The sequence below is a fragment of the Gallus gallus genome, chromosome 20 (assembly GCF_016699485.2).
Source record: "Gallus gallus isolate bGalGal1 chromosome 20, bGalGal1.mat.broiler.GRCg7b, whole genome shotgun sequence".
NCBI lineage: Eukaryota > Metazoa > Chordata > Aves > Galliformes > Phasianidae > Gallus > Gallus gallus.
This window is the reverse complement of record NC_052551.1, coordinates 5566922-5584067: the sequence shown is the minus strand read 5'-3', so window position 1 is coordinate 5584067 and position 17146 is coordinate 5566922. Positions and strand designations below refer to the sequence as shown.

Genomic DNA, 17146 nt, shown 5'->3' with positions numbered 1-17146 from the left:
CACAGCGCCTCCGGATCTGTGCTCTGAAGCAGCGGATCACTTCGGCTGTAACTGCGGGCGGCCGGGAGAGAGCAGCTCCACAGTCCCACAGCCCCATAGCCCTACAGCCCTACAGCCCTACAGCCCGCAGCGGCACAGCGCCGGAGCGGGCGGGGCGGGGCGGGGCGGGGCGGGGCGGCAGCTGGCGGAGGGCGGGGAGGCGCGGCTCCGTTCCGCCCCGTTCCGCCCCCGGCGCCGCCGCGGGAAGAGGCGGGCGGTGGCCGCGGCCGCAGCGGTGCTGCGCGTGGAGCCGCCGGAGCGGTCGGTGTGAGTGTGGGAGCGGGGCGGGTCCCCTCAGCTCTCCCCGCGGGGCCGCGCTCGGCCCTCGGCTGGCTCCTCCCGCTGCCCTCCGGCTGCCGCCGTCGTTCCGGAGCCGCGGCGCCGCCTTGGAGCCCGGGGCGGCCCGGCCGCGTCCGAGGGCTCGCGCTGCCGGTGGGCCGCCGCTCGGCTCTGCCGCGCCCGTGGCGGAGGCGTTGTTTTGTGCACCTCGCCGTGTCCGCAGGGCGTTTTCGTGCGGCTCTGGGGGTTTCCGAGCCGCGAGGGCAGAGGCCGGGTCGGCTCCGCCGCCTCAGTGCGGGAGCTGCGCTGTTCTGCGCCGATGGCTTCGGGCGCTGCAGAGCCGCTCGCAGCGCTGCTCCCCGCCTCGGGGCCCTCTGAGCGCGGGGTCGGGGCGGCGCTGTGCTGGCGGAGGGCCGCTAACTTTCAGAGGGATGAAGCTCCGTTTCTTTCCTCTGGGCGTTTGAGCGCCGGAAGGCCCGAGTCTGTGCCCGCAGCGTGCCGTGCTGGGGGCTGCGATGTGTGCCGGCGGCTCCGCGGTGGCTTTTCCCCCGCCGACAATTATCCCCGCGGGCCCCGAGGTCCCCCTGGTGCCGCCGCCCCCGGAGGCCCCGGCGCGTCTCCCGGCCCTGCAGCAGCCCGGCTCCAGCGCGGGGCCGTCGCTGCTCGCTGCGCTCCCCAACCCGCGCTGTGTGTCTGTCTCCCTCTCCAGCTGAGCTTTGTGGTTGACCATGAACGCCAGCGGCCCCGGCTACCCGTTGGCCTCTCTCTACGTGGGGGACCTCCACCCGGACGTGACCGAAGCCATGCTGTATGAGAAGTTCTCACCTGCGGGGCCCATCCTATCCATCCGGGTGTGTCGGGACGTGGCCTCGCGCCGCTCGCTGGGCTATGCCTACATCAACTTCCAGCAGCCGGCGGATGGTGAGCTCTGGAACGCAGCCCCGCAGAGCTGCCCCACGCCCGGGGCTCAGGGTGGTGTGGGAGGAGCTGGGGTGGCAGCTGTTAGAGATGCTGATGCCCTGCACACGCTGGGTTCGGGCTGTCGTTAATCCCAGTCTGGGTTCTCCTGAGGGATGGTGACCCTACGCCTGCTCAGGGACTGGGAGATGGTGCAGTAGTTGGGCTTTGGAATTATATGGGTGAGAGGAAGGGGACTTGCAGGTCTCCCTCTGAGCTCAAGAAGGGCATCCAAACCCCTTCTGCCCTTTGCTGGGCAGCTCGTTGCCCACTGGTTTATACCAAGCAGAAGTAAGGTTCCTCTCCCATTTTCCCTCTGCTGACGTCCCATCTCATCCCGCTGACTGCAGCAGTACTGCACTGAATGGTAGAACTGCCTAAAAGGTGAAGGCTGTTCTGCCAGATGCTTCTGGCAGGAGCTGAAGCTGTCTGCCTCATTTAGCTTAAGGAAGTGCCCAGCAGCGTCTCTGTTTCCTGCACCTGTCTCAGGGGCTGTAGGGCATGGGAAGAGTCTGTCCCTGTGATGGTCCCCTCTCCTCTATGTTCATTCTTTGCCAGCTGAGCGAGCCCTGGACACCATGAACTTTGAAGTGATCAAGGGCCGACCTGTCCGAATCATGTGGTCCCAGCGAGACCCTGGGCTCAGGAAGTCAGGGGTTGGAAACGTCTTTATCAAGAACCTGGATGACTCCATTGACAATAAAGCCCTGTACGACACATTCTCAGCCTTTGGGAACATCCTGTCCTGCAAGGTACATCCCCGTGGCTGCACTGCTGCGGAGGGGAGCTGCTGTATGCAGAGCTTCCCCACACTGTTTCAAAGTTTCCTTTGACTTCCCACCCTTTTCCTGGGTAGAAGCATTCTGTGTTTCCTATGGGGGTGGGGAAGGCTTTTCTTCCCCCACATTCCCTTTATTTCTTCCTCCTGATCCCTGGCCTGCTGCCTGCAAACACCCGAACACAGCTCTGCATCCTTACTCATGTGCAAGGATCAAGAAAACCAGCGTCTGTAGATCTTCTTTCCTCCTGCTCTGCTTTTGTAGGTGGTCTGTGATGAAAATGGATCCCGTGGCCATGGCTTTGTTCATTTTGAGACTCAAGAGGCAGCAACTCGGGCCATCCAGACCATGAATGGGATGCTCCTCAATGACCGCAAGGTGTAAGTCTGCCCTGGGGCTGCCTTGGTGCTGCTCCTCCATGGGCTTGGTGCTTGCTTGTGAGCTAATGTGTGCCCTGCTCGGGCTGCTCTCCATGTCTCCTCGTTCCCCTTCCCAGCTGAGCACTGTGGTTCTGCTTTGAAGATCTGTAGCCACTTGCAGTCTTTGCTGATGGCAGCATGATAATGGTTTGGAGCCCTTCCTAATGATGGGGAAGGAACCTGACCTGGGGCTCTGTTTTACTGCTAAGGCAGTGTAATGAATACCCACGAAGCAGAGTAGTCCTCAGTCTTCATCATCTGGGTCATATAATCTGAAGCAGGAAGAAGTTTTGTCCTGCAGCAGCACTCTGCTGGTGTTATGTTGCCTCAGATTTTGTGGGCTACTTCCCTCTCTGTGGCAAGGGGCTGCAGAAGGGCCTGGGGATGCCTTGGAGGAAGAGAGCTGCAATGTGGTGGCATCCATCAGTGTCTTTTGGGATGATACCCCCAGGATGAGTTGGCCCATACTGAGACAGATGAGCCTGTGCCTGTTTTCCCCCCGCAGAGGATATAGAAGGTTCCATGGCTCTCTACTTGCTTCCTGCAGGTTTGTTGGCCACTTTAAATCCCGCAAAGAGCGCGAGGCAGAGTTTGGGGCCAGGGCAATGGAGTTCACCAACGTCTACATCAAAAACTTCGGGGATGACATGGATGATAACAGACTGCGGGAAATATTCTCCAGGTTTGGTGAGTGTGGCTGCTGAGGGCAAATAACCAAATGTCTGGGAAGTGAGCTGGGGGCCCCAAAGAGAGGTGGGGAAACACACTTGGCTGAAACACAGAGCCCTTCTCTTGTTGTGACCTGCTTTGCTTAAAACACCACGTGGCCAAAGGGTTGCAGAGCCTTACACTGCTAGGATGCTGTGTGTGCTTTCCTGTAATGACAGAGGATGTTATTGGGTGACTCAAGAAAAGTGTTGGTTTCCTTAGATTTCTCACTAACAAATCTTTTGTATTTGAAATTGCCTTGAAATCAGCATGCTGTCTGCTTCCAGGAACCATGGGAATAGGAGATGTTGAGTTTGAATTTAAAGCAAAAGTGGCTTTCCCTGTTCAGTCCATTACTGGAGGGTGCCTCTCACAGCAGGGCTTGGTGCCATGCCAGCTCATAGACCATGCTTGGCTAGTGCAAGCTCAGCTCATCTGTGAATGTCATCTGTACAAGCCTGATGTACGTGTTGATGCATCAAGGAGATGAGAACTCACAGCTAAAGAACCTGAAAAGCCAACAGCAGTGAAGCAGCATACTGGATGGGAGGGATCATCCTGGCCTCCCACAGCCTCCTTTTCCCACACCGCAGCAGGGATCCAGCAGTTCCTCCTGCTTGGCTCTTGCCACTGCCCCCCAGTCTTCTCTTTGGGCCACTGTCTTATGGTGGCTTTGTTTGCTCCCGTGCCCTGGCTGGGCAGCCTTCTTTACAGTGATGCTCTCCTTCCCTCTTACAGGAAAGACACTGAGTGTCAAAGTGATGATGGACCACACCGGCCGCTCCAAGGGCTTTGGGTTCGTGAACTTTGAGAAACACGAAGAAGCCCAGAAGGCAAGCAGCTCCTTGCTGTGGAGCTGGTGGGCAGCCTGGCTGCCTGCTGCTGGCTCAGGTCACCTGCTGAGATCTCCCCTGTCCTGGAACGGGAGCTTGATGTCCCCGCTGGCCATGGTGTCACATCACTGTGGGCAATGGGAATGGGCAACACCTGTCCAGGCCAGCCTTTTGGCCAGGGTGGGGGCGGACTTTTATGAGGGCACAGCTCCTGCCCTGCGCTCAGCTCTGCTTGTGGTGGGGTTGGGGCGGTGGGGAAGGGCTCTGCTGGGCTCAGAGCTGCGTTCTGCCTGCAGGCCGTGGCTGACATGAACGGAAAGGAGATCAACGGGCGGATGGTGTACGTGGGCCGGGCGCAGAAGCGGCTGGAGAGGCAGAGTGAGCTGAAAAGGAAATTTGAGCAGATGAAGCAGGAGCGAGTGAGCAGGTACCAGGTAAGGGGCAACGGGCTGCGCCCTCGCATGTGCACGCACTGCACGTGTACCCTCTGCAGCACAGGTAACCACACAGATCCAGTCCCTGACATCCAGGGAAGCAATGTCAGCAAAGAGCTCTAAGCCCAGGGTAGCAAACAGGATTGCTTTTTCTTTTTTTTTTCCCAAAAGTAAAATTTTAGTCTCAAAATTGGGAGTTTTCTTGAGCTCTTGGAAGCTGCTTCGTAGCAGTTGTCTGGATGTGTATCCCCAGCTGAGCAAAATGTGCTCCTCTTCAAGTCACTGATCTCACTGGGGTGTTTTTGGGCTGTCCCACCTGCTGGCTGAGCTGCTGATGAAAAATCAGCTTTAAAACCTGCTGTAAATCCTGGGATCCGAACCTACTTTTGGGAGGAGGCCAAGCTGCTTTTCTGCCCCTTTGCAGGGCGTCAACCTGTATGTGAAGAACCTGGATGACGGGATAGATGATGAGCGGCTGAGGAAGGAATTCTCTCCTTATGGCACCATCACCAGTGCCAAGGTGAGGGCTTGAGGGTCCTTGGGCTTTGCTGGCTGGCTGCTCCAGCCCTCTGTGAGGGGTTGAGATGATTGCCCTTTTGAACGACAGTTCCCTACTGATGGCTTGTATCCCAAGCCAAGCACGAAGGATGTGTCACTTGTATCCAATTCTGATTCAGCAGGTCTTGGTAACTTTTCGGAGTTATCCCAGCCCCACTGAAGTGCAGGATGTGGCCCCTTAAAGCCAAATCACTCTGAATATTGTGCAGCTGCTAATGTTGTTCAGGGCCAGTGTGACACTGCAACCCTGCTTGCTTCTGAGCAAGCATCAGATGCTGCAGCATTACAGAGTCCTGCAGGGCTGAGGGAGATCACAGTTCTTGAGCTGGTCTGGGCTCTGACCTCTGCACTTAGCAAACCTGTGGTTTTCACCCAGGTATATCCTCTCCTTCCTTGGGAAAGGCTGGGGCAGGTGGGAGCATCCTTTGCCAACCTGTCCAACCCTGGGTGTGGGTGCCATGGGGTGCCCCTGTCCCGCTGTCCTCATGCAGGGGAGGCCCTGACTGCGCCGTGCTTTGTGGGTGGCTGTGCTGATCTGTGGACTTAGCTGTGTTGTTCTAATCCAATTTTAGGTGATGACAGAGGGTGGCCACAGCAAAGGGTTTGGCTTTGTATGTTTTTCCTCTCCAGAAGAGGCTACCAAGGCCGTGACCGAAATGAACGGACGGATTGTTAGCACTAAGCCTCTCTACGTTGCGCTCGCGCAAAGGAAAGAGGAAAGGAAAGCAATTCTCACCAACCAGTACATGCAGCGATTGGCCACCATGAGGGCACTGCCTGGCCCTTTCCTTGGCTCCTTCCAGCCTCCCCCGGGGTATTTCCTCCCCCCCATCCCTCAGGTGAGTCCCTCAGGGACAGCCTTGCGTGGGGACCTGAATTTGCTGTGTGTGGGGAGGAGCTGGGGTTGGTTGGTAGGACCTAGGAGCGCATCACTTGTGTCTGTGCAGAACAGAGCTGTTTGGTGTCAGTGCCTGGCCTCAAAGTCAGCGGCAGGATGTGCAGAAAAGCTGGCTTGAGGTGCTCCCACAATGGGCTGGGTGTTGGTAGCCCCAGGGTGCTCCTTGGATCACCAGGAAGTTTAGTGGAAGGGTTGGAGTGTGGAGATGGAATCTCCTGATGGAATGAGGGGAGACAGGAGGGTTGGGGAAATGTGGAAGACGCACGTGGGGAGGAGATGTGTGGGCTTGCTGGAGAAAACACAGGCAGTAGGATTGGAAGCAGATCTGTAGCTTGCCTGGTTGCTGAGATGCTCTTTGCCCTGCTGATCTGATATAGGTCAGCTCCCCAGTCACCTCAGATAACTCATTCTCCTCCCATAGCCGCAAACCAGAGCTGCTTTCTACAGCCCCAGCCCAGTTGTCCCTGTCCGTCCTGCCACTCGCTGGAGTGCGCAGCCCACCCGGCCTCCCCGTGAGTGCATCCATCTGTCCCTCGCTGTCAGCAGGGCTGGTTCAGGGACCAGGACACTCTCTTAAAGACACCACAAAGTGTGTGGCCGTGGGAAGCTGTCACCTGGGGAAGCATGCGGTGTCCTGATGTAGGGCTCACTGGTGGCAGGCACTGGGGCTCAGGCTAACCACAGAAACTTTCCCTGAGCGCAGCCACCTCCCAGCACATCTCCTCCAATGCTTTTTTTTTCTATCAGAAACTTCATTAATTGTGCTCCATCTCTCCATCAGCGTACCCTGCAGCCACACCCATCCTGAGGGCTGCTGTGCAGCCCCGGCGCCTGCTGTCCAACATCAGCACCATGAGACAGGCGTCCACCCAAGTGCCTCGTGTGCCCCCCCAGGCGCAGAGAGTGGGTGAGTGCCACGGGGACCTGACTCAGGCCCTGCAACGATGGGTGTGCATGGGGCTTGGTTGCCCCCGGGGTGAGTGGGATGGTGTGATTGCTCGCAGAGGAGGTTGGGTGGTGATGGGGCTGGAGCAGTGCAGATAGAAGTGTGTAACTTTTGGGGAGAGTCGTTGCCTTAAGTCTCTGATACACAGATCGGTTTTGCTAGATGCTGCTCCTTGCATGCGTTCACTAAAGGTGATGGTGCAGCTATGGCTTGGTGCTCAGACAGAAGCAGGGGCTCTCACTTGCTCCAGGTGAACTACTGTGTGGCTGATTCCAGTAAAACATGCTCGTGTCAGGGTTGCTTGGGGCTCTGGCCTGCCACGCTGCTCTCTGGGGGGACAAGGTGTGGGTGTCTGTGCTCAGACCTGTGGGCACCAGGACAGTGCCCCTCCTGGGGACCTAGAGGCTGTTTGAGCCCACAGGGGGGATTGGCCTGATTGCAAGCCTGTGTTTAACAATCTCTTCTCTCCTTGTTGCAGCCAACATAGGGACGCAGACGATCAGTGCCCGGGTGCCCTCCTCACCCACCCTGCGAGGCGCCCCGCAGTACAAGTACTCCCTGGCTGTGAGGAACATCCAGCCGATGGGCAGTGTGCCACCCGGGGCTCAGCAGGTAGTGCCCAGTGGGGTATCCCATGGTTTTGGTCCTAACTGTTGTGATGGAATCCCTTCCTGAGCTCCAGGTGCTCATCCTGGAGCAGTGTAGATGTGATGCCTGGCTCTGGTTTTCCGCAGAAGCTTGTACTGGGATACAAGCAGGCAGTGCCAGAGCTTGCACTGGTGGCTCTGGAGGGCAAAATGCCCCACTGCATCCAAGGGCCAGCACTGTTCCTGTATGCCAACTCGCTCTTTGCTTCCAGCCTGACTGTTGCTCTTCTCTGTATTTCTTCACCCAGGTGGGAGAACCTGCTGTGCACATCCAAGGGCAGGAGCCGCTGACGGCATCCATGCTTGCAGCAGCCCCTCCGCAGGAGCAGAAGCAAATGATAGGTGGGTGTCCAGGCTGCCTGAGATCCTCCTGCCTGGGCATGCATGGGCAAGTGGACTTGTGTATGTTAAGGAAGGCATAGATGACAGGAGAAGCTCTAAGCCTGTGTTGGATTTCTCTAATATTATGTTGCTTTAAAAAGGAGGGGAAAAAAAAAAGTCTAGGCTGTGTTGGAAGGATATGGAACGAGCAACCTCCTCTCTGTCTGCATGCACTGCCTGGCAGTGGGGTGGGCTCTGCAGGAGAGGCACAGCTCCATCCTGCCTTGTGCTGCCCTCTGCAGCTGTCTGACTTCACCTGACAGCTTCTCTCCATGTGGAAAACCCCCCCTGGGCTCAGCAAAGGGCTGGGAGCAGAGCAGTTTGAGGAAGGAAGAGGGGAGGCATAGAGTTGGGAGTGCAGGGGGACTTCCACTGACATCTTCCCTGGTGCTTCGGGCAGGTGAGCGGCTCTACCCCCTGATCCATGCAATGCACGCCTCACTGGCTGGCAAGATCACAGGCATGCTGCTGGAGATCGACAATTCAGAGCTGCTGCTTCTGCTGGAGTCCCCTGAATCCTTGCACTCCAAGGTAGGGAGCATATGATGTCCAATAGATTGTGTCCCCAGGGGTGAAGTATTACTGCTGCAAATGCTAGACAAGAGCTCTGGCCTTGGCTGTGGCCAAGGACTTTGATACCACAGAGAGTGAAAAGCAGCTGCTTTTCATAGCGAAAGGAAAACAGAAAGAGCCCCAGGCTGATAGCATGCCTGCCTGCCTGCCTGTCTTCAGCAAGAGGGGGAGCTCAGAGCAGCTCTCTGAAAGCACAGCCAAGCTCTGGGTTGGAGGTGGATAGGAAGCAAGATGGGGAGGGGAAAGTGGAGCGAGCATTGCTCCTGGCAATTAAATGGCAAAATGCTATTTAGTTTAGGCTTAGTCCTAGTGAATGTTTCGCTTCTGTTTCCCATCAAAACAGTGAAAATGAGTTACTGCATATCCTTGCTGCTGCTTGGAGGCAGGATTCACTTTCACCATTCTGTTGCCATCTTTTTGGAGCAGCCTTGGCTCTGCTGGGCAGTGCTGAGCAGCTTCATGCAGGGAGAGGTCTGAGTTGTCTCTTTGGCCACTTGTGACTTTCTATGGAGAAGCCCAGAGGTCTGAGGGCTGATCTGTCTTCTGGCACAGGCAGCAGACTTGGATTATTCTTTATGCAAGCTTTTTACCCCTTGGAAACGTGGCTTGTGTGGAACCTGGGCTACCGCAGTTCTCGTGCACTTTGTTCCCTTGGTGGTGCAACTCAGCTTTTCCCCACATGTGCTCTCTCATCAGATTGAGGAAGCAGTTGCTGTTCTCCAGGCACACCAGGCCACTGAGGCGTCACACAAGGGCAGCACAGCCCCGTTCCTGCAGTGAGCCCGGGTAGGTGCACAGCTGCTGCACGAGCTGCCATCTGCTCAGGGTCTGTGCCTTGTGACTCTGAAGCCTGGGGTTGGGTTTCTTGTCCAGACCAAGTGAAGCTTGATGAGCACCGCAGGAATATTTGCAGTATTTCACTTTTTATCACTTGATTCGTCTTCCATTTTGCAGACTTAACTGTACTGCAAAAACACAGTTCTGCACGTGGTGTTTTTGTGTGTGGTGCTTGTTACTTTTATTTCCTCACGTGTTTATGATGGTAACAACTGTGCTATCAGAAAGGAAGACAGCTTTTGTGTGTGTCCAGTGAAGGACTGGTGCAGCCTCCCTTGCATTTCCCCGTCATTGCAGAACCTTGTGAGCAGATAAGCTTTGGAAGTGTTGGAGCTGTGTGTGGGATGGATTCGTTAGTAAGCAATTAGGACTCTCGCATACCTTTTTGAAGATGTTTTCTTGACTTGTAATCACCAGGAAACTGTGTGTTAATCCATGCTCGGAGCTGACCTGAGAATTGTTGCCTGGATTAAATTGTTCTCTAGTGGTTGAACGTTCTGTGTGGGGTTCTTTGTGTTTCTTGTAGGCTTCATGACTGAGAGTGAACCTTGAGAACGTCGCCTTTGGAGAGAGCAGCAGCAGCCGCCTCACCTCACCTTGCTTTTGGAACTGTGCCCTCACACTGACCCTAGTTTGCCTTCAATGCCCCATCCTGCCTTTTGTGTGTACTGTGTGTCTTGCAGAACCACTTCCTCCTTGCACTGCTGTAGAAGTTGATTCTCTTCTCTTCTGAAAGCACCTCATGAAATGTGATGTGGAACTCAGTCTGACTCAGTTGCCCAGGAAATGACAAGTGCAGATGAATCATCACTTCAGTGAATTTATTGGGTTCTGTAGTTTTATTTGTTCCTGTAGTTGATGCTAATAAAGAACTGATGCTTCCACTTCCGAAGCATGAGTTAGCTTTCTTTGCAGAAAGGCAGCAAATACTCTGCCTTGGTTTGTGCTGGAGGAGAGACACGTCAGCTAGCCTGCTGCAATTAGTGCTTGGAACCTGTGATGTTGGCAGGGTGATGGTCCTCAGGGACAGGAAAAGCACCATGTAGGACTACACAGACTGCTGACCAGCAGCAATCCTGATCCTTCCACTCTCTGGGAGGGTGTCCTTAAGCAAATTTGACACCATCCACTTGGATTTTATCCTTTCTAGGTATACGTATATCCTTCTACGTTTCCCTCTTAAGACACTGCTTCTTCCTGCAGCTCTTTTATAATAGAGCTTGTATGCCTGCAGGAGTGTTGGGGCTGAGAACCTTCTGCGTGTCACTGTACTGTGTGTGGCTCTGTGGTGCATGAGACCCAGCTTGAGTTACTGTGAATCAAAATCTGCAAATCAAAAGCTGCTTCTCCCACGTATTTGCAGGCTGATGGGCCCGAAAACACTGATAATTGCATGGAGAGAGACCTATTATTACTGTTGTCTGCTCTTAGTATCTCCTGGAGCACACTGCAGTTGCTATAGTCATCCTGGCCTTAATGCTCCACTCTGCGTTCAGGAGTGGAATTTCTCTCTCTAGAGCCTCCTTAGAATTATACTTGGGATTATCAATCAGTATATTGGCCTTATTTGACTTCTCCCTTTAGCTCACAGGAGTACACCTCCATCAGCACAACCCACCTTCTTCATATCCATCTTGTATGTTGGCACTGCTGTCTCATTCTTCCTTCTGTGCTGTATCACACCCTCTCCTCAAGTCGCTACTGATTCATCCCTCCTACCTCTTGTTTTCTCTTCAGTATTTTAATAGAAGCACTTACACATTTGCTCTTCCATGGCCACTGTTCTGCTCAGCTGGGACTCTTTCCTGGGGCTTTTCTTCTTTCCTGCTCTGAGCTCTTTAAATATTTCATTTCCTCATAGAGGACGCCACAGCCTGAGCTGTGCACAGACAATTCCTTATCAGTGAGATGCTTACTTCCTCTTGGTTATTTTTCCCCACTGTGTAACTGGCTGGAAGCTCTTAGACTTTTCCTCTAGAGAATGTGCATATTGCATATGAGAAGTGTATATTAGGAGCTGGGATGGAATGGTACAGGTGAAATTCATTCTGTTATTGCCTAGTTGGAGTCTGAGCAGTCCTTCAGGCACAGCATACCAGTTTGGATGTGCCTGTTGCATCACTGACAGCACTAGAAGTCGTTTCAAAACAGCTAGCAGTAGTTCAGGATGAGCAGAATGTAGAACAGCCAAAGAAAGGATATTAACAAAGACTGGAGAACTTAAAACCATTACATGAAAATGTAAACTTGCCACTTGAATACTCGTGAGCCCAAGAAAATGCTGGAAAGTCCTCAGAGTAGATCCCTGGTTGAACTCCTCAGGGAGGTCTCAGCTTCAGCAGGTTGAGACAGGAGCAGCAGTGCACATATAAGTCTGGAGTGTAGTTTGGAACTGCCTCTATGGTATGTGAAAGAGGCAGATGAAAGAGTGCCTCTGTGAGAGTGCTTCTCCAACTGCTCATGTGGGTTGCAACATCTTTGCCTGCCTGGAAAATACTCTGTGCAGTCAGCAGCACGGTTGCTGGAACAAAAGAGGAGAGGAGCAGAAGAGACCTGGGCTTGGAGCGTGGTATCACATTGCTGTGCTTGATCTGTGTCTGCTTGGTGGTATTGCACTTTACTAGGAATTTACTAGGAAAGGTCTTAGAGATAAGACAGCAAAAAGGCATTGCTGTGCTTAGAGGAGGGGAAAGAGATAACAATTGCTGCTTAGAAGCACTGTAATGAATTGTAGTTGGAACAGTGCAGGTGTCTGCCAGCCCTGATAACACAGGGATGTTAAAAGGAGAGCTCTTATTTAAGAGCAGAGGCAGTTCCTCCTGAGTTCAGAGACATTCCTCTGCTTATCTGTGTATGGCTGGCCTGTGCTTCCCACCCTGAAATCCATCATGTTTACCTTGTAACAACCTGGGGAAACGTGGGAGCAGTGTCAATGGAGTGACAGTGTTTAGAGGAGAGGACTGAAGGAACTAGAATTTGCCCCTGGGGGAGGTGTTGGTCCAAACCCTGGTGGTATTGCAGCTGATGGAGTATAACTCTGGGACCTACCAAGAGCTGCTTAGTGTCAGGCCAAGATAAGTCTTTGTCTTACAGGAATGTAACAGCATTAGTAATGCCTGCCTTCTAAATTCAGTTCAATGGAGCATCTGCCCGGAGTGCTAACAGCTGGGATCATTATTGTAAGCTGCTGTTAGGTCACATCTCGTGTCATCCAGCATCATGACTAAAAAAGTGGCAACAGAATGAAATAAAGCAGCATGAAAGTGTCCCAGTCCCCCTATGCCTTCCATGCCATATAAAACATACTCCAAGAGTGAAAATAAACATCGTTTTAATGTGAACAGTTCCAACAGGTCACAGAATAACTCCCAACTGTTTCTTAATGTACCATTTTAAGTCAGTGCCATCAATACCATAAGACAAAAAAAAACAAATCAAGAAGTATAAACATGCATTGAAGTAGTAAGCCAGCCCTCAGCTGGGATGTCCCTGTAACACCCTGCAGCAACTGCTCCAGAAGGCACAGACAAGCTCAACTTTTAACAAAACAAAAACTGACCAGAAAATAAAAAGAAAAGCTGCAAAATGCCCAAGCACCCGTAATGTGACAGTAGTGCATGGTGGACCAAGGCAGGTTCAAGTTGCTGGCAGTTTAATTATATAATTAAAGATAAAAGAAAGAAAGATGCTGCTGTAAACACCTGCCCAGTCACACTATGCAGCAGAAACTCAGCTGAAGGCCAGCAGGTGTCAGGTAGGAGAGGGAACGTGCTCGACCCTGTGCAAGTAACAATGACTTGGTTCTAAGAGTGGTATGCAGTGCTCTGGCAACCGCAGCATTTCTTGCAGCAGTCCTTTAGCAACCCTACTCAATAGCAGCACAAATGCAGCAAAACTGTCACCTGAATAAGGACTAAAAAAACCCTCTGTTTATAACTTCTCAGAAAGAGCAGCCACTTTGTGTGCATCTTGGCCAAGTGGGTCAAGTCCCTGAGGCCAGCAGGTACAGGCACACCGACTTCAGCCAGGGAAGTTCACCCATATGCCTCCCTCTCAGGCAAGTGCATGAAAACTTTGCATGATTTTAGAGCCAGATACACAAACTGTATCAAACAATTCTTAACGTTCCTTGTGGTGGCACAGAACACGTCACATCTCAGCAGCAATTAAAGATAGATCTCAGTACCAATCCTGCATTCAGATTGGTCCCTGCAGCATCAGAAGGGAGAAACTTACTTCTGCAGCAGAAAAAGCTTTCCTTGTTGCCTGGTTACCCTAAGCTCTGTTCAGTTCTTGCAGTAGTCTCAGTGCAGCTGTGTTCTTTGGTTCAATTTTCAACAAGCTGTTGATGTCAGCAATACTTGATTTGTAATCCTAGAAGAAGAATTTCTAAATGTTAGTGCACTGAAAATGCAGTCTAAGGCTCCTGCTGGACAACTACACCCAGTGACAGAGGCAAGGCAACACAACGGCCTGGGACTGCTTTTTGAGCTGCTTTTGAGCACCAGCATCAGTGTAGCTGTTCTAGAACATGTGCTAAAGGGCATTCATAGGCTTCTACCTGAAAACTGGTCAAAAACTCCTGGCTTACCTTCAGTTCTTTAAGTGCCTGAGCACGTCTGTAGAATGCCTTAACGTTTTTAGGATCTAATCGCAGAGCTTCTGTGCAGTCCTGGACTGCTTCCTTGTGTTGCTTCAGAGTCAAGTAACAGAGAGCTCTGCAATACAGACACCTGGTTAGAGACCTTTGGTTAAAAGCAGCATTTACTGCTGCAGTGCAGAGGACTAACCGCAGCACAGAGCTGGACTGCCAGAACAGGGAGTGTGCTTGGGAATGATTGGTCAGAGCTCAATGCTTGGTTAAGGTAAAAAGAGCAAAAAGTAGCAAACAGTTTTTCAGTCTGCAAAAAAAAAAAGACCCCTTAAAAGCATTTTTACAGCAACGTGCTCCTAGCTCTGCCACTCTGCAACATGCTCTGCTCATCTCAGAAGTACACTCTAAGTACAGCAGTGTGCAATTTGTGGCTCAGGGGACAGCAGACACAAATAACAAAATGACACAGTCCTGGCAGACAGGCATTAAAGGGAGGAAGCCCCGAGCAGTGCTAAGCTGAGTGGCTTTAGGGCTTGTTGTAGAATCTGATCAAAGAACATTATACAAACTACAGGGAAGATTGTGCTCGGGGGAAACGTGTGGGTGTTTTGTTGTTTGTTTTTCTTTAATTCAGTTGTCTGGGACAAACATCAGGCAGCTGTGTCAGAAGTACCAAAGTGGCTTTTGTAAAATGCCAAAAAGCACTTGGGCAGTACCTGTTGGTGTAAGTTGCACATTCCTGGTTCAGCTTTAAACTCTCACTGTACTTCTCGATTGCCTTCTTATGGTTTCCTTTCTTTACGAGTTTGTTTCCTTCTTCCTTAAGAGTCTGAGCTCTCTCTATGCCAGCAGCAGTCTGGGCTGGAAGCAGTGCAAAAGGATACAGAACATACAAAAGTGGTAAGATCAGACCAGCCTCTCAGAAGGCAAATAACCCCACCCCTGAGGCAAGACACAGATCAAAGGACCCAGAATGAGCAGCCAGCCCATGTTCCTGCAGCTCTCAGCCCCAGCTACAGACACCATGCAGGCACGGCAGCCCACCCTGCTGTTTGCAGCTCTGCTGAGCTGAAGGGCTCTCACCTGGGTCTCCCCGTGGTGTGTTTCCAGGGGGAGCACCTCCTGTGGGGGATCCTGCAGAAGGAACGCTCCATCTCCTCTGGGCATCAATGGGGACCGTGGGGATGGGTGGGAGCTTCTCACGCCAGTTCACCCCGTGCTTCTCCAGCAGAGCTTTGGTCATCCTGGAAGAGATGGCTGGTGGTCGCACTCCTGCTGGTTGATAGCATAGGAGCTGGGGGGACTACTTTTTAACCTGGCTCATACTGAGGACCTCATCTCCTCACTAACAATTTTACATGCATCTCAACTACAGACAGGGTGCTAAGGAATGGTGTGCCTTCACATCACCAGGGCCAGAAATACCACAGGACAATGGTTGGGACTGTTAATGCTCAGCCAGGCAGGGGATGTTTGTCACTCCTCAGCCTGGCGAGCAGCGGAGTGAATTGGACACCTCCAAGAAGAGAAAATGGCTCCAGCAGTCTGCAATCCCATCTGCATGGGGGGCACAATGCACAGGGCACCAGAACTTGTAAATTATTTTTCTTTTCAAACAAGGCAAAGCAAGAAATCATTCCCAGGCCTCTATCGTGTGCCAGCAGCCTGAAAGGAGCTGAGGGCGTCAGCACATGTAGGGAGCATGACCCAGCCTGCCCTCTGCACAGAGCATCAGAGCCTCAGCCGTACTGTTAATGTGCTCAGGACGCAGCACGCTCCTGACACCGCTGCAGAAACAAAACGGGGCTCTGATTCATAGGCTTGGATTGGAAGAGACTTTAAAGCTGATCCACTTCCAATCCCTGCCGTGGGCCGGCCGCCCCCCTACCACATCAGGCTGCCCAGGGCCCCATCCAACCTGTCCATGGGCACCTCCGGGGATGGAGCACCCCCAGCTCTCTGGGCAGCCTGGAGCAGCAAACCGAACCGCAGCGCCCGGAGGCAAAAAGCAGGGCGCGGTGGGGGTTACCTGTTGACCCCATCGTGGGCCGCCTGTATGGAGCAGTCCACCTGCAGTGCGGTCTTGTAGTCCACGTAGGCCAACGCGAAGCTCTCCAGGGCCTCATAGGCAGCCGCTCTCCTGAGCAGAGGCTTGATGGCAAACGGGGTCAGGCTGAGCGCGCTGTGATGGGGAGAGAGAAGGTGGCAGAGGGCGGGGAGGCCTCAGGGAGCTCCTTACTGCCGTGTAACGGGACGTGTCCTGTGAGCGCTGAGCGGCCCGGGTCTGTGCTCATACAGCAGTGCCAAACGGTGGGAAATGGGCTGGGAGCCGTCTCATTTCCTACCGTAACGAACTAAAGGGGAAAAAAGGCAATTCTTTCCTCCTGGATGGAAACCGGAAGGGAAGGGCTGCAGCTCTGGAGCCGCTCCTGAGACCTCAATGCCCGTCAGCCCCAGGGGAGCGGTCTATTTTCCGCCGCAGAGGGGCCCACGAGGACGCGCTCACCTGCAGCAGTCGGCGACGCAGCCCCGGCAGGCGCCGTCCCGCAGCTGGCAGGCGGCGCGGTTGGCCAGCAGCACGCTGCGCTCCTCGGCGGCGGCTTCCCCTGCGCGGCACACAGCGGTGAGGTGCGGTGCGGTGAGGCGAGCCCGGCCCCGCCCCGCCCGGCCCCGCAGTACCTGCGTCCTCCAGCACCGCCAGCGCGCGGCTGTACAGCTCCGCGGCCGCCCCGTACTGCCCGCGGCGGAACTCCTCGTTGCCGGCGCTCCGCAGATCGCCGGCGCTCTCCATCCCGGGCCGCGCGGGGCTGTGCGGGGCGGCAACTTCCGGCGGCGGGCGGAAGCGGCGCGGGGCGGCGATGGAGGAGTGAGGGAAGCGGGCAGGGAGCGGCCGTCCCGCGGCGCTATGGAGACGGTGCAGCTGCGGAACCCGCGGCGGTGAGGACGGGGCGGGGGTGCCGGGACGGGGCTGAGGGCGGCGGTCCGGGGCTCCGGGCGGGCGGGAGGGAGGGAGGCAGGCAGGCAGGCAGGCAGGCAGGCAGGCAGGCAGGCGGCGGGGCCGGCGCTCTCGTCAGGCGCTGTGCTCGGGCTGCGTGAGGGCTGGGGACGGCGGGGAGCGGCGGAAACGGCACGGCGAGGCACAGCACAGCACGGCGCTGCACGGCACTGCACGGCGCTCCGCTCCGGCACGGGCGGCGGTAGCGCTGCGGGACGCGGCTGCCCCCTGCGCTCGGCGTTTCGCCACTTCCTGACTCGCCGGCATGT

At 54.3% G+C, this 17146-nt stretch overlaps 3 protein-coding genes across 7 annotated transcripts in view; 2 read left to right on the top strand and 1 right to left on the bottom strand.

The window, feature by feature from the left end:
- Nucleotides 1-236: 236 nt before the first annotated feature.
- PABPC1L (poly(A) binding protein cytoplasmic 1 like) lies at nt 237-10172 on the top strand. Of its 4 annotated transcripts, XM_040650794.2 has the most exons (15): nt 237-306; nt 1028-1239; nt 1834-2027; nt 2319-2434; nt 3021-3160; nt 3920-4014; nt 4311-4448; nt 4873-4968; nt 5579-5845; nt 6326-6416; nt 6686-6811; nt 7329-7462; nt 7746-7839; nt 8279-8409; nt 9148-10172. In XM_040650794.2, the coding sequence occupies exons 2-15, from the start codon at nt 1047-1049 to the stop codon at nt 9229-9231; spliced, it is 1899 nt and encodes a 632-aa protein (XP_040506728.1). In that variant the 5' UTR covers nt 237-306; nt 1028-1046; the 3' UTR covers nt 9232-10172. The 4 variants fall into 4 exon arrangements, 2 of the variants coding, with proteins under 2 accessions (XP_040506728.1, XP_040506727.1); XR_005841190.2 differs by lacking the exons at nt 6326-6416; nt 7746-7839; nt 8279-8409; nt 9148-10172; XR_001469674.4 differs by lacking the exons at nt 6326-6416; nt 7329-7462; nt 7746-7839; nt 8279-8409; nt 9148-10172 and having other exon boundaries at nt 5637-5845.
- A 2430-nt stretch (nt 10173-12602) lies between these two features.
- Nucleotides 12603-16691, bottom strand: TOMM34 (translocase of outer mitochondrial membrane 34). Its single transcript, XM_417366.8, has 7 exons — nt 16562-16691; nt 16389-16488; nt 15912-16064; nt 14966-15126; nt 14599-14743; nt 13880-14006; nt 12603-13662 (listed from the first exon to the last, which is right to left on the bottom strand). The coding sequence occupies exons 1-7, from the start codon at nt 16671-16673 to the stop codon at nt 13564-13566; spliced, it is 897 nt and encodes a 298-aa protein (XP_417366.4). The 5' UTR covers nt 16674-16691; the 3' UTR covers nt 12603-13563.
- A 22-nt stretch (nt 16692-16713) lies between these two features.
- Nucleotides 16714-17146, top strand: part of STK4 (serine/threonine kinase 4) — a 40220-nt gene continuing 39787 nt past the window's right edge. For both annotated transcript variants that reach the window (NM_001030853.2, XM_046902828.1), the window contains exon 1: nt 16714-16819. In NM_001030853.2, the coding sequence (NP_001026024.2) occupies nt 16788-16819 (32 nt within the window). In that variant the 5' untranslated portion in view covers nt 16714-16787. The remainder of the gene's footprint in view (nt 16820-17146) is intronic.